Source organism: Mercenaria mercenaria, chromosome 14 (assembly GCF_021730395.1).
Source record: "Mercenaria mercenaria strain notata chromosome 14, MADL_Memer_1, whole genome shotgun sequence".
In the NCBI taxonomy this organism is placed as follows: Eukaryota; Metazoa; Mollusca; class Bivalvia; order Venerida; family Veneridae; genus Mercenaria; species Mercenaria mercenaria.
Genome location: NC_069374.1, coordinates 60303927 through 60321205, shown reverse-complemented (window position 1 = coordinate 60321205; position 17279 = coordinate 60303927). Strand labels below are relative to the sequence as shown.

Sequence of the window (17279 nt, the reverse complement as noted above, 5' to 3'; positions counted from 1 at the left end):
TCACTTGTGCTTTGGTCCGTACAGTGGGAAACATTTAATCGAACAAGATGAAAAGTGCCAATTTATTTGTCTTATTGTTGCGGAAAAGCATAAAATAAAAAGAAAATTTGTTTGTTTTTTGTATAAAATGTAGTTTTATTTCATTGACTGCGAGCTTCCAAAATAGTATTCTCACTCGTGGCTTCGCCATTCGCGAGGATACTATTTTCGAAGCTTATTCGATGAAATAAAAAAAGTATCCTCTATTTAATTAAGCGTAGTTTGAAGTTGACAATTCATTTCCTTTCATGGATTTAAAAAATTAAAACTAATGATTTTCAGGTGGGTAACAGATAAATCCCATTTGCTGTAGTCCCTACCTTCACATACACACCTAAAAAGACCCTCATGCTAAAATTGACAAAGGCGGAAACGATCCTACTTAAGATTTTTTCTCCAGTTATATCCAAAGTGGTTGTAAAAGAGCTGGTGACCGCAGCCGGAGATCAGGGGGTTGGATGGGGGTTTCTGAGGAGTGAGGTGTTCTACACTCGTACTTTTGAATCAAATCCGTTTAGTGATAACTGAGATAGAGTGAAAGTGAATGAAAATTTTAACTTGGAACTCTTTAAGTAAAAAGGGGGAATAATTCATGAAATACTGGTGCAAGTTTATGGCCCTTGTGTCATGAATGATGACGTTAAACAACTATTATAAGTTTAAACAAAATCCATTTAGTAATAACTGAGACAGAGTGAAAGTGCATCAAAACTTTAACCTGAAATTCTAGGTAAATGGGAGATAATTCATTAAAAATTGGTACCAGAGTTATGGGCCTAGTGTCATGTGATGCTGTAGATGATGTGGAACAACTACTTTTAGTTTGAAACAAATCCATCAAGTAATTACAAATATAAAAAGAAAGTGTATCAAACTTTAACCAAGGTGCGGATGCAGAAGGATGCAGACATCAGGTCGAGTAGGACAGCCCTCCATACTTCGTATAGTCAAGCTAAAAATGGATCAAAACAAAAAAATATCCAGGGGGAAAAAAGCTTTAAAAATGAATTCTATAAAGTATAGAAATAAATAACACATCCAATAAATAAATGTAATTTGTTATACAATTGCATAGTTATTAACAACTGCTTGCAACATTTGTAAAGTTAACACATAACAAAAATATAGAAACTCTTTAATTAATACCTGTACTTAGTAATGACTATAATATAGACAAGAACGTCATGATGACCCTGGATCACTCACCTGAGTAATATGAGCTACATGTTTCAAAGGGAAGCTGAAGATAAATTATCAAGACAGTAGGTTCATATTCATGGTAACTGAAAGTCAGTTTTAAGATCGGAAAGTAGGTCAGTAGGTCAAGGTCATAGTCAAATGGTCCCTTATCGTTTGGGGTCAGGGGGTAATTATAATCAAACAGTCTAGGAAATATGATCTGATAATTTTTGAAGTATTTTACCCCAGGGGCATAATTTGAACAAACATTTTAGAGATCCTCCAGGCAGTGCTACAAACCAAATATCAAAGGCCTAGGCCTTGAACTTTCAGACAAGAAGATCTTTTTTTCCTATATAAGTCTATCTTAAACTTGGTACCCCCAGGGCAGGGCCTCTTTTCACCCCAGGGATATAATTTGAAAAATTTTGAAACACTAGGAAAGGCAACATACTTAATACCAAAAGCCCAGGCCTTGCAGTTTCAGGCAAGAAGATTTTTAAAGTTTTTTTTCCATATGATTCTATGTAAAACTTCAAACCCCCCGGGACAGGGCCTCTGTTCACCCCAGGGGCATAATTTGAACAATTTTGGTAGAGGACCACAAGGCAATGCTACATACAAAATATCAAAGGCCTAGGTCTTGTTGATTTAGACAAGAAGATTTTTGAAGTTTTTACTATAAAAGTCTATGTAAAACTTGTGACCCCTGGGGCACAATTTGAATCATCTTGATAGAGGACCATAAGAACATGTCAAATGCCAAATATCAAGGTTCTACACCTTGCGGTTTTGGACAAGAAGACTTTTAATATTTTTCCTTTTGGTTGGCAACCAAAGTTCTGCATGGAATTAAATTCTTTGAATAATTTTGAAAGGGGGCTACCCAAGGATCATTCCTGTGAAGTTTGGTGTAATTCTGCCCAGTGGTTTTCAAGATTTTTTTAGAAAAATGTTGACGGAGGGACGATGCACGACGGACATTGAGCGATCAAAAAAGCTTTGGCTCAGGTGAGCTAAACAAGCATATCAACCAACTAATTGATACTGTGTTTATATTATGAAATACTTAATAAATCAACCACTCACATATATGCAAAGCAGTGTAAAACAATATAAAGCTATCAACAAATACATGTAATATAAACAAACAAAACATGCAAGCACAAATATCGGACTTGGGATGAAAATAAATATGACCAGACTGATAAACAAGAGGGTGATGATGACTCTATATCACTCACCTGTTAAACTTGGCCTACGAATCATCAAGATGAACATTCTGGTCAAGTTTCATGAAGATAGAGTCATAAAATAGGGTTATTATAACAGTAGCTTGAACTGGGATGCAGTATTCGGCTTGAGCGGATTTTGCCAGACCAGATCTCACGAGGCGCGCAAGCGCCGAGTGTGATCCGACCTTGCAAAATCCACGAGAGCCGAATACAAAGTCCCAGATCTAGCTACTGTTATAATGACCCTTTTATTATATACCTTTACCATTTTGATTCTTGTTTTGTTCTTGAAAGAAATCTTCAATGTTTATCGATATGAAATGGAACTTAGTTAAGTTTTTATGTGCGCCATTTATAGAAATGTGTCGGGTCATGCATATTAATGAAAATAGTCCGGCAGCATACAATACGGAAGGTACAATACGGAATTTAAAAGGTACAATACGGAAATTTTGTGTTTGTTCATATTTAATTGTGAAATACAAGCCGATTTTTTACAGAATTTATATACATGTAGGTATATAATAAATGTTTTTATTATGTGGCCTCTACAGTGCTAACAAGCTTTTCCTTTGAGTGGTGACCTAGTTTTTGACCCCACATGACCCAGTTTCGAACTTTGCCTAAGAATCATCAAGATAAACATTCTTACTAAGTTTCAAGAAGATAGGATAGTAAATTATGGCCTCTAGTGTTAACAAGCTATTCCTTTGATTTGAGCGGATGACCTAGTTTTTGACCCTATATTATCCATTTTGGGGTTGGCCTAGGAATCAACAAGATAAACATTCTGGCAAAGTTCCATGAAGAACGGGTCATAAATGTGGCCTCAAGAGTGTTAACAAGCTTTTCCTTTGATTTGAAAGGGTGACCTGGTTTTTGATCCCATATCACCCAGTTCTGAATCTGGCATAGGAATCATCAAGATAAACATTCTAACCAAGTTTCATGAAGATAGGAACATAAATATGGCATCTAGTTAACAAGCTTTTCCTTTGATTTGAGCAGATGACCTAGTTTTTGACCCCACATGACCCAGTTTCGAACTTGGCCATTTAGATCATCCAATCAAAGCATAAATAAAACCTCTTAAAGTTTATAGCTGAAAGGGCCAAAAAGGAAAATTTAAAACTCTAGAACCCATGATGGAATCTAGCCGGTTTTCAAAAAGAACCAAGATCTTATTGTGCCTGAAGTTGTGTGTAAGTGTGGTTAAAATCGAATGTAAAATGTCAATTCTATTGTGTACACAAAGTAAAAATTAACAAATTTTGGCTCTTTCAGGGGTCAATCAAGGGCCGTAACTCCGGAACCTATGATTGGATCTGACAGATTCATTATGGAATTCAAGATCTATTGTTGTTAAAGTTATTTTGCAAGTTTGTATCAAATCAAACCATGAATGAAGTCTCCATATGGCTGCAAAAGCCAAAATAGCAAATTTTGGGCCTTAAAGAGGCCATAACTCTGGAACCCCCATGAAGGGATCTGGCCAGTTTTCGAGAGGAATGAGATATTTTGCCAATACAAGTTGTGTGCAAGTTTGATTAAAATCGATCGTAAAATGTAGTCTCTATCATGTTCACAGGAAACTGCAGGCGGACGGACGATGTGCGATCGCAAAAGCTCACATTGTCACTACGTGACAGGTGAGTTAAAAATTATATTTTCATCCTAAACCCAATTCTCGTGCCTGTGACAAAACAATTAATAACGAAACGATTATCGACAATTAACATTCCATCACATAACATGGTCGTGCCATGACCTTAAACCATACACTTTTTTCAATAAATCACAAAGGCATCAAGTCACAATCACCATTTTTTCATCATAACTTGTTATGACCACTCACTTTCTTCTTTGCGCTTTAAGCCAAATTCCATCCTCTGTTCTCATTACGACAGAAAGACGTCGCTTCACAACATGTCCAGGTTTACATGTAAACGTGTATCTGAATATAGAAAAATAGAAGCACCAAAATGCCTTGTTCCAGCTGAATAGAATTATTTATATACCTTATGGAATATTTACTTAACAATACAGTGTCAATGCCAGCAAATAAGAAATGTCCAGATTTTGTAACTGTATGTCTACACTAACTTATATTATATTTACACTGTTAAACACCAGACATTTTAATATAAACTCCTTTGCATATGAAGCAGACTTTTGACTAATCTATTCAATTACTTAATCATGTTTATTTCTACATGATACTGATACATGGTTTTAGCACATGCATGCATACGTAAATGCGTATTGAAAAGTAACACATGGGAGCTTATTCTCTAGTTTGTATATCAAATTTTAAAATCTGTTCTCTTTTACGATTCATACAAATAAAAAGTAACCTTAAAGATTGCACAAACAATACATAGCACTACATACCTATGTATCAGTCGAGAAATCGTAACTTTTATCTCATTCATGGCAAAGTTCTGGCCAATACAATTCCTGAAATAACAAGAAAAGAATTACCTAGTAACAAGGTATATCGAAACACGCCTCAAAAAGTCAAATAAGCATAAGAAACAATTATCTGGCATGATTTGTCTGTTCATTGTGCAATGACTTCCCAGATACTTTGCAGGATAAGGTGAACATTTGAGAAAAAATCTTTTAATTTGATTCCAAGTTACAAGATTTACTCTTTAGCACATAATCCATACATCACAAACATGCAACGAAAGTGTCCACAGTCTTAATATAATACCTTAAGTTAACGTACCTTTGTCCTGCACTAAATGGAAGAAAAGCAAAAGGATCCATATTCTTCACTTCTTCCGGGGAGAACCGGTCTGGTCTGAACTCATTTCTGTCCTCTCCCCACACAGAAGGGTTGTGGTGCAGATTGTAAATATCTAGAAGTATGTTGGTACCCGAAGGTATATGGTAACCTTCTAACTTTATATCCTCAGTCACCTGACGTTGTATGACGGGAACAGAACCATGGAGGCGCAATCCTTCCTTTATACACTGAGTCAGATAGTCTAACCTTGACAGGTCCTTCCTGATGAGCATAAAATACATGTACAGTTTCTGGTCTAAATTTGGACAAATGCAACAAAGACCATTGAACAACATCATAACAGCACCCAAAATAACAGATAAATCAAAACCAATTCATTTTTTACAAGAGGGCCATGACGGCCCTGTATCGCTCACCTGACCTACTGACCTAAAGATCATCAAGATTAACATTCTGACCAAGTTTCATTAAGATACGGTCATAAATGTGGCCTCCAGTGTTAACTAGCTTTTCATTTGATCTGAACCCATGACCTAGTTTTTGACCCGACATGACCCAGATTGGAACTTGACCTAAAGATCATCAACTTTAACATTCTGACTAAGTTTCATAAGATAAAGTCTTAAATGTGGCCTCTACAGTGTAGGCTTTTCCTTTGATTTGACCTAGTGACCTAGTTTTTGACCCCACCTGACCCAGATTTGAACTTGACCTATAAATCATCAAGATTAACATTTTGACCAAGTTTAATTAAGATATGGTCATAAATGTACGGACACAGCGTGATCACAAACGCCCACCTTTGAGCACTTCATGCTCAGTTGAGCTAAAAATGATAGAAATACCCACTGATCTCTTATTTTCATGTGGTGTGCTGTATGGACGGGTTGCATTCTTTGGATGTGTTTGGATGTGACCTTTGTTGGACTTTTATCCTTGTATGTTTTATTTGTTTGTTTTGTGTTTAAGCCGTTTTTTCAATACTATATCAGTTAGGTAACAGCAATATCTATCAAATTGTCATGGAAAAAATATGCCGCGCCCAAGGATTGAACTCATGACCCAATATTTGTAGATATGCACACTCCCTACTAAACAAAGCAGAAAGGCCCTTGTGTTTTTAAAGCTTGGTGGTGAAAGGCAACTGATTCAAAGTTAGAAACCATAACAACTTCCCTACCAATTTCATATACATTAGTATCGAGTTAGACATCTTTAAAAATACAGAGTTACATGCGGGAAAAGTTCTCTATTTTGTCTTTACTGTTTAGATTACATATTGTGGAAGAAATGTAGGCAGATTTTACTTCTGCCCTAAGTATATTTTTGAATAAACTGAGTAAAATTAGAACAGTCCCACAGGACTCGACCTTAATTTGTCAAAGTAGGAGTTTGAGAATTCTGTCTCATTAAATCCTTTTACTTGATGCTCCCCACAAAACATGATATTGACTGTTAAGTTTTATAATTGTTTACCAATAGTTTGACGTTTTCTTTCTTCAAAATTAATGAATATAATAAATTCTCTGCAAACGTTTTGGACAGTGGCTATCACTTTGAAATTTGTCTCTACTTGAGCTTGAGGAAATACCATAAATTATGCAAAATTGAATTTTATAAAAAAAACGGCAGAGTAAAATCACTGGATATAGGATGTTGCTGAAACACTGTTTCGAACATTTGAAAATATTCACCATTATGCAGGCTATACCTTAAATAGGGACAAATTTACAAGAAGTAATACACATGTTTTCTTGAAAATATGTTTCCTGTGAGCAAGGCAGACACGTAAGTGTAAAGCTTACTACAGCTGTATCAGTGACCATACCCGTCCCTAGAATTGCCACTATAATGCCACCCTTTTCAATGGTGGAGTATTTAGACAATTTTCCACCAAAATGCCACCTAAAATGCCACCAAAATGGTGAAAAAATGAACAGGACAGTGGTAAACCCGTTTTCCACTAAATTCCACCTCTTTCCACTTGTGTACACCTTTAGGTGGCAATAAGTGGAGTATTTAGACAGTTTTACACCATTATGCCACCATTATGGTGGAAAATTTGTTTGCCATTTAATTACACCAATGGCCACCTTCATGGTGGCAGTAAGTGGAGTATTTAGACAAATTACCACTAAAATGCCACCATTATGGTGTAAAATCTATTTTCCACTAAACGCCACTTACTTCCACCAATCGCCACCTAACAGGTGGCAGTAAGCGGACAAAATTTCACCAAAATGCCACTATGGTGGCAGTCCTATTTTCCACTAAATGCCACCAAATAGCTGGCAATAGTAGGAAAATACGTGGCAACTAGTGGAAATCGGCTACACCTGCTGAAACGGAAAAAAACTAAGTAATAAGCAAAAATCATATTATATTAATAAATTTTTTTATTTTTATGAAAAATCAAAGACCCTTCACAAGAAATCACAAAAGATCTGAACACGAGGATCAGGATGTTGTCAATGCAGTCTTATTTCTTCATATTCCAGGATGGCTTAAGTAGATGGCAAATGACTCTCCAAATTTCACTCCTTTGGATGTAAGGCCATTTTTCCAGCACACAATCTGTAACAGCAAACCATACATCTATTAATAGATATATTTTTCTAACATTCTGAATAATTTTGCAGAAAATTTGTAAATTTCCTCTAGGAAATATATGAAATCGAAAGACTAAACTAACTCACTGACATAACAAAAAACTCTACATTGTCAAACTTAATCTATGTAAAATACTGTGAAATCATTTAAATTCGCTGGCATGAAATTTCACGCAAGCGTAAAAAGGACTTTCGTGCGGGCTTTAATTCGCACATTTTCAATTTATAAATGAAAAAATAAATTGAAAAATAATAACAGCGCAGTCTTAAATTCACGCATCCGTTCTAGCACGATATACGCGAAAATTCGTCCTACACGAATAAAAACGATTTCACAGTAATATGCAACATCTTTATTATAACTGTGAGAAGTTTCATCAAAACCTACATTGTAGAAAAAATTCTATTCACTCAAACAGTTATATTGTTTTGTGGAAATATATGCATCTTGAATCAATAACAAGAACTTGAGAATTGATGAAAGATGTGGAAGCACCATTGCTCTAAGGTGATTTACACCTTGTGTCAAATTTCATGAATATTTATCAATGGATTACTTGTTATGTAAGAATTTATGGATTTAAAAACATTTAAAGGGCAATAACTCTAGTTACTGAAGTGATCCTGATGGAAATTGCACATGCAATGCTGTCCTGTAGTGATCTACATTTTTATAAAGTTTCATGAAGTTCCATCAATAGATACAGGAAAAATCCCCATTTTTTACCAAATCAAGGGGAAATACTTCTTTTACTGGGTAAATAATTGAGCAGTGTTAAGCAGTGTTAATGAGCTTATAATAATTACATGAGGTTTAGTGATTCTGTAGACAAAGCTATAAAAATATTTTTCCAATTACAAGCATTTTCAGTTAATCTGACGGACAGATAAAAAAGAAAGGACAACGCCAAAAATAATATCCCTCCGCCTTTGGCAAAAGGTAATAGTAGCACTTGGGTTTTTCATCACATTTATAATTAATATTTATCATATATATATGCCAGGAAATTCTATTAATTAGTGTATTTCTTTAAAAATTAAGGGTTATTTAAACATTAGCTTTTATAAAAACATATAATATTTACCTGATTCAAAATTATCCTGATATGTTTCTTTTATGCAGTAATAAGCTGTATGCTGCTCAGGTATATACAGTCAGGAAGGCATATCATGTCACAAAGTTGCACTTTTTTCACAGAAGGAACCTGGTATGAACAGTTTAAAGTACATATTGTATCCTAAGTGCTAATCAATAATGTAAATACAAATGTAATTACAAAATGATACAATTTTACAAGCAGTGTTATAAACATGATTGAGCTATATTCCAGAAAATATATCTGTGATTTATCCATCTGCCAAACTTCCTAAGACATAAAAGGAGATCTGTTGATTTTAATTTAAAGCAGTTTGGTAAATGTTGTTTCAAATTCAAGTATTTGTTAAGAGTAAGTAATTAAGACAATGTTAAAGACAGTAATAATTAAAAAAAAAATAAACGGTATAATATTGTTACCTCTCACAATGTGTTTCCATTTTCTCCCTGGCTGACTCATCAAATGCCAGATTTCAAAATTTGGTATTACTACACAGATAAATTGATTCCACACATACACTTTCTTGGTCAGCTAAAGAAGGTGTCATGTCCTTAAGTTGAAAAGCTATTGTAAAAACATCCTTTTTATAAACACTTCTTTTTTTTCAATTAATGAAGAGAAAAGGCAAGAACTATTTCTTTGCATCTGACCTGATGTTTGCCTGCATATATAAATCTTAACTGACCCAAATTCCACCTGGGATTGTTTCTACACACTTGTGTGGGAGCTTGTAACTTGATCTATCATTAATCTTATCTTTAACCAACTTTCACTCATGCAGAAATAATACACTGCAGACACATTTAAAAATGATCTTTTCAGATTCAGCTAGTACAGCCAATTTCCACTAGTTGCCACATATTTTCCACCTTTTTCTGTCTTTCATTGAATATAATGCAAAGATATAATAAGTAATAAATATTCTGTCTCACAAAATAACAAAAATTCAAATTTTCTGTATACCACTCTGAATATTATTTTTGTCCAGCTAGAGTCAGCATAGACTTATTATGTCTCCCCCAGGAGACATATTGTTTTTGCCCTGTCCGTCCGTCCGTCCGTCCGTACGTCACACTTCATTTCCGAGCAATAACTGGAGAACCATTTGACCTAGAACCTTCAAACTTCATAGGGTTGTAGGGCTGCTGGAGTAGACGACCCCTATTGTTTTTGGGGTCACTCCGTCAAAGGTCAAGGTCACAGGGGCCTGAACATTGAAAACCATTTCCGATCAATAACTAGAGAACCACTTGACCCAGAATGTTGAAACTTCATAGGATGATTGGTCATGAACAGTAGATGACCCCTATTGATTTTGGGGTCACTCCGTCAAAGGTCAAGGTCACAGGGGCCTGAACATGGAAAACCATTTCCGATCAATAACTAGAGAACCACTTGACCCAGAATGTTGAAACTTCATAGGATGATTGGTCATAAAGAGTAGATGACCTCTATTGATTTTGGGGTCACTCCATTTAAGGTCAAGGTCACAGGGGCCTGAACATTGAAAACCATTTCCGGTCAGTAACTTGAGAACCACTTGACCCAGAATGTTGAAACTTAATAGGATGATTGGTCATGCAGAGTAGATGACCCCTAACGATTTTGGGGTCACTCTGTGAAAGGTCAAGGTCACAGGGGCCTGAACATTGAATACCATTTCCGGTCAGTAACTTGAGAACCACTTGACCCAGAATGATGAAACTTAATAGGATGATTGGTCATGCAGAGTAGATGACCCCTAACGATTTTTGGGTCACTCTGTGAAAGGTCAAGGCCACAGGGGCCTGAACATGGAAAACCATTTCCAATCAATAACTTGAGAACCTCTCGACCCAGAATGTTGAAACTTCATAGGATGATTGTTCATGCAGACTAAATGACCCCTATTGTTTTTGGGGTCACTCCGTTAAAGGTCAAGGTCACAGGGGCCTGAACATTGATAACCAGTTCCGATCAATAACTTGAGAACCACTTGACCCAGAATGTTGAAACTTCATAGGATGATTGAACATGCAGAGTAGATGATCCCTATTGATTTTAGGGTCAGTCTATTAAAGGTCAAGGTCACAGTGGCCTGTTCATGTAAAATCATTTTTTGGAAATAACTTGAGAACCACTTGACCTACAATGTTTAAACTTAGTAGGATGATTGGACATGCAGAGTAGATGACCCCTATTTATTTTGAGGTCACTTGATCAAAGGTCAAGGTCACAGGGGCCTGAACAGTGACTTGAGAACCACTAGGCCAAGAGTGTTGAAATTTAGCGGGATGACTGGACATGCCAAGTAGATGATCCCTATTGCAGCCAACCATCAGTGTCTCTTTGACTTTCGCTCCTGACCCCTATTGACTTATTGCCTATAGGACTTTGCATTGGGGGAGACATGCGCTTTTTTACAAAAGCATTTTCTAGTTCTCATTTTAATGAAACCCTTTGAAGAAGGAGCCTGGGTATACTGTTTTGCAGATGTTGGTCAGTCTGTCGGTCATTTGGTATGTAGACCAATCGGTTTCCAGATGATAACTCAAGAACGCTTGGGCCTAAGATCATGAAACTTTATATGTAGGTTGGTCATGACCAGCAGTGACCATATTGACTTGGAGGCCAGTAGGTCAAAGGTCAAAATCACAGTGACCTGGAACAGTTAAACAGTTTCCAGATGATAACTCTAGTACTCTTGAGCCTAGGATCATGAAAGTAAATGGGAAGGTTGAACATAGCTAGCAGATAACTCCTAAAGGTTTTTAGTTCAGTAGGTCAAAGGTCAAGGTCACAGTGAGCTGGAACAGTTAAGCTGTTTCCAGATGTTAATTTGAGAACTCTTTGACCTAGGATCATGAAACTAAATTGGGAGGTTGATCATGAACGGCAGACGACCCCTACTGATTTTGAGGTCAGTCGATGGTCAAAGGTCTAGGTTACATTGACCCAGAACACTAGAACTTTTTTTGCCCAATAACTAGAGAATGCTTTTGTCTAAGATCACATTTGATACAGAAGTCACTTATGACTTGTAAATGACCCATAATTATTGGTTTAAAGGTAGTACATCAAATGTCCAGTGCACAGTGACCAAGTGATTTCTGTTTCTTGTACAGTTACTGAATGCATCAAGGGGGCAGGGAGCATTTTGTGTTCTATGAGCTGTTGTCAATGTAGAGTTTTAGCAAAGTCAGGTTCCGTGTCAATTAGGCCTGAAGTTTGAAGTTTAGCATTATACCTTGATTCCAACCTGAGTCCATGTGAAGATTTTTGTACAGGGTAATCCAATGTCTTACAGTTCTCTTTTAAATCAAACATCACAAAAATTTCTAAGTTTTTTTTCCACCTATTCGCCACCAAGAAAATTTGCTAAGTCCCTATTTTCCACTAAACGCCACTCAATTTCCACCATAAAAAAAAGCTATGTTCTACTTTCCACCAATTTACACCTTTCTGCCACCATAAAGAAAAACTATGTTCAAATTTACACCTAATGCCACCTAAATGCCACCAAAATAAAGTGGCTTTTGGTGGCAAATTTACCACTTAGGTGGAAAAAAGAGCTGAATTACACCAAACGCCAACTAATGCCACCTATTTACACCAACTGCCACCCTTTTGTCATGGAAATAAGTGGCAAAGAGTGGCATTAGGCGGCAAATCTAGGGACGGGAAGCATTCAGTAACCAAGTTCAGTATTCCAAGAAAACTGATCTTAAACATTAAATGCTTTCACAACATTATGCAGATATGACAGCAGAAATCACTTCTCTGCACTCACCATTCAATGTTGTCATTATCCCGACCATCTAAAATAGTATCGACCTCTCGCTGACACTCTTGCAGAATATCTGGATGACATGCTAGTTCATACAAAATGAAACTGATTGCGGAAGTAACCGTATCATGTCCTGTTATTAACAAATTAAAAAATCAATTCAATTTCCTTGTTACAACATTTCTATGAATAGTTTCTATGAATTGCTTTGACACTCACTTAAAGTACATTTTCTCCCTCTGTGAATATTACACTTCCTTATATACAAATACATGGCATTTATCCTTTCAATTATTAATTATCAGAATATTATTATACAAGAGGGTCATGATGACCCTGGATCGCTCACCAGAGTAATATGTTTCAAATGTCAAACTGATGATTTTTAGAAATTTTTTCGAAAATTTTCCGATGTACAATCAAGTAACCCCTGGGGCGGGGCCAATTTTACCCCGGGGTCATGATTTGAACAAAGTTTGTAGAAGTCAACTAGGCAATGTTACATATCGAATATCTAAGATCTAGGCCTTCTGGTTTATTTTAAGCAAATTTATGAAGATTTCCCTATGTACAATAAAGTAACCCCTAGGGCTGGGTCAATTTGACCCTGGGGGGTCAAGATTTGAATAAATTTTGTAGAGGTCCACTAGGCAATGCTACATGTCGAATATCTAAGCTCTAGGCCTTCTGGTTTATTTTTTGAAAATATTGAAGATTTTTCTATGTACAATCAAGTAACCCCATGGGGCGGGGCCAATTTGACCCCAGGGGTCATGATTTGAAGAAATTTTGTAGAGGTCTACTAGGCAATGCTACATGTCAAATATCTAAGATCTAGGCCTTCTGGTTTATTTTTAGAAAATTTTTGAAGATTTTTCTATGTAAAATCAAGTGACCCCTGGGGCGGGGTCAATTTTGACCCTGGGGTCATGATTTGAACAATGTTGTAGAGGTCCAGTAGGCAATGCTACATGTGAAATATCTAAGCTCTAGGTCTTCTGGTTTATTTTAAGAAAATTTTTGAAGATTTTCATATGTAAAATCAAGTGACCCCTAGGGCGGGGTCAATTGTGACCCCGGGGGTCATAATTTGAACAACTTTAGTAGAGGTCCACTAGGCAATGCTACATGTCAAATATCTAAGCTCTAGGGCTTCTGCTTTTTTGAGAAGAAGATTTTTTAAGGTTTTCCTATGTAAAATCAAGTGACCCCTTGGGGGGGTCAATTTTGACCCCGGGGGTCTGATTTGAACAAATTTTGTAGAGGTCCACTAGGCAATGCTACATGTGAAATATCTAAGATCTAGGCCTTCTGCTTTATTTTTAGAAATTTTTTGAAGATTTTCCTATGTAAAATCAAGTGACCCCTGGGGCGGGGTCAACCCCGGGGTCATGATTTGAACAACTTTAGTAGAGGTCCATAAGGCAATGCTACATGTCAAATATCTAAGGTCTAGGGCTTCTGGTTTTCGAGAAGAAGATTTTTTAAGATTTTTCTATGTAAAATCAAGTGACCCCTGGGGCGGGGTCAATTTTGACCCCGGGGTCATGATTTGAACAAACTTGGTAGAGGTCCACTAGGCAATGCTTCATACCAAATATCTAAGCTCTAGGGCTTCTGGTTTTTGAGAAGAAGATTTTTAAAGTTTTTCCTTTTGGTTGCCATGGCAACCAGAGTTCTGCATGGAATTCAATTCTTTGAACAATTTTTGTAGAGCTTCACCAAAGGAACATTCCTGTGAAGTTTGGATGAAATTTGCCTAGCGGTTTATGAGGAGATGTCGTTTGAAGTAAAAGTTTACGGACAACGGACGCCGGACAACGGATGCCGAACGCCGGACGGTGAGTGATCCTAATAGCCGGTGAGCTAATAAATCAATACTACCGGACATTTCCGTAAAATCCCTATTTTGTCATTTATATTTTTTGTAAATGTTCACTTTAATTAGATTAAATTTAAAAATAAACACAAATAAAATTGATAGTTAACAGATATTTAAGAGACAAATACAAGCACATTAAGTTAAATGACTGTTCTAACACTCATTCCATTCCACTTTCCATAGCAGCGGCAGCAGCAAAATGAACAAGAGGACCATGATGGTCCTGAATCGCTCACCTGTTCCCACATGACCCAGTTTTGAGTATGACGTCGTTTTTTCTAATATTTGACATAGTGACCTAGTTTTTGAGCTCATGTGACCCAGTTTTGAACTTGACCTAGATATCATAAAGATAAAAATTCTGACCAATTTTCATGAAGATCCATTGAAAAATATGGCCTCTAGAGAGGTCACAAGGTTTTTCTACTATTTGACCTATTGACCTAGTTTTCGAAGGTACGTGACCCTGTTTTGAACTTTACCTAGATATCATCAAGGTGAACATTATCACTAATTTTCATGAAGATCTCCTGAAAAATATGGCCTCTAGAGAGGTCACAAGGTTTTTCTATTTTTATACCTACTGGCCTAGTTTTTGACCGCACGTGACCCAGTTTTGAAACTGACCTAGATATCATCAAGGTGGACATTCAGACCAATTTTCATGAAGATCCACTGAAAAATATGGCCTCTAGAGAGGTCCAAAGATTTTTCTAATTTTAGACCTACTGACCTAGTTTTTGACCGCAATTGACCCAGTTTCAAATCTGATCTAGATATCATCAATATGAACATTCAGACCAACTTTCATACAGATCCCATGAAAAGTATGGCCTCTAGAGAGGTCACAAGGTTTTTTTATTATTTGACCTACTGACCTAGTTTTTGATGGCATGTGACCCAGTTTCAAACACGACCTAGATATCATCAAGGTGAACATTCTGACCAATTTTCATGAAGATCCATTCAAGGGTATGGCCTCTAGAGAGGTCACAAGGTTTTTCTATTTTTAGAACTACTGACCTAGTTTTTGACCGCACGTGACCCAGTTTCGAACTTGAGCTATATATCATCAAGATAAACATTCAGTCCACCTTTCATACAGATCCCATGAAAAATATAGCCTCTAGAGAGGTCACAAGGTTTTTCTATTATTTGACCTACTGACCTAGTTTTTGACGGCACGTGACCCAGTTTTGAACTTGACCTGGATATCATCAAAATAAACATTCTGACTAATTTTCATGAAGATCCGTTGAAAAATATGGCCTCTAGAGAGGTCCAAAGATTTTTCTAATTTTAGACCTACTGACCTAGTTTTTGACCGCAGTTGACCCAGTTTCAAATCTGACCTAGATATCATCAAAATAAACATTCAGACCAACTTTCATACAGATCCCATGAAAAATATGGCCTTTAGAGAGGTCACAAGGTTTTTTTATTATTTGACCTACTGACCTGTCTTTGAAGGCACGTGACCCAGTTTCAAACTTGACCTAGATATCATCAAAGTGAATACAGTAAACCTCGCTTATAAGGAACAGCTTGGGGCCTCTAAAATTTGTTCCTTATAACCGAGGTTTCTTATATCCGTAGAGCGAACTAGTTCCTTGTAACCGAGGTTTGAATAACGAACACAATTTGTATAGCGAACACTACTGTATTTGACTGACGTTTGAAAAGGGCTATGTGTTCACACTCCGGGCCGACCATGAATCTGTATGTGAGAAAGTTGTGAGACTAGTACTGGTCCTTCTCTGGAGAGATGGTAAGGTAAACTGCCTGCATGTATGTGACCAAAAAAAGTGTTGAAACACGGTCTTTAAACCTAAACTAAGCCAAAATGTACGTCGGTAAGAATGACCATAGTTTTTGATTATTTTTTGTCGGTTATTTCTATCTTCTTTTTTAGAGAGCGCTACATTATGACTATAATATGTTGCAGTTACGCCCCTTACCTTGCTCTACTGCATGTTATGTGAATAGGCATCAACAGTAATATAAAATTAATGTTCAATTTTCTATTTTGCAGACACCAAATAACGGCGTCTTACATACGGATAAATGTGCAAATTATACCTATAATTATGCTATTGTCTATTTTAGCACCTGCTTTAATTTTTACAATTGGAAATTAGGTAAACTGAACTGGTTGTCATTGTTAATCACGCGTAATTAGCACATTTATTAGGTTATTTCCATCGTGACGAAACTAGACTAATAATGACCAATATTATAATCCCAAGTCTACTATCGAGTAGTATTTGATAAATGTTAATGATGATATTATATATTTTCTTTTTATTGTATCCTTGAATTGACAAACTAAAGATCATAGACATGAAATCATTTGTTTTTATTCAAGTGCATGAAAACGCGAGAAAGTGCCGAGATTACTCATCAGCGATTCTCCTGTTTATTTCCGATTTTCAATATTTTTTATTCTTTATGTCTATTCGCTATAACCGAGGGGTTTTCCACTGAATTTCATACTTTGGGACTCGAAAAAGTGTTCGTTATAACCGAGTGTTCCTTATAACCGAGTTCCCTATAACCGAGGATGTTTACATTAAATAAAGAAGGAATTAGATCGGGGAATTGAAAACTGTTCCTTATAACCGAGTGTTCCTTATATCCGAGTTCCTTATAAGTGAGGTTTACTGTATTCTGACCAATTTTCATGAAGATCCATTCAAAAGTATGGCCTCTAGAGAGGTCAC

At 36.4% G+C, this 17279-nt stretch overlaps 1 protein-coding gene across 1 annotated transcript in view; it reads right to left on the bottom strand.

Moving 5' to 3' along the window:
- Nucleotides 1-1076: 1076 nt before the first annotated feature.
- LOC123527852 (cytochrome P450 4F12-like) overlaps nt 1077-17279 on the bottom strand; it is a 40631-nt gene continuing 24428 nt past the window's right edge. Inside the window, exons 9-12 of the mRNA XM_053523634.1 lie at nt 12681-12810; nt 5185-5466; nt 4845-4910; nt 1077-4407 (exon numbers count right to left, since the gene is read on the bottom strand). Of these exons, the coding sequence (XP_053379609.1) occupies nt 4305-4407; nt 4845-4910; nt 5185-5466; nt 12681-12810 (581 nt within the window). The 3' untranslated portion in view covers nt 1077-4304. The remainder of the gene's footprint in view (nt 4408-4844; nt 4911-5184; nt 5467-12680; nt 12811-17279) is intronic.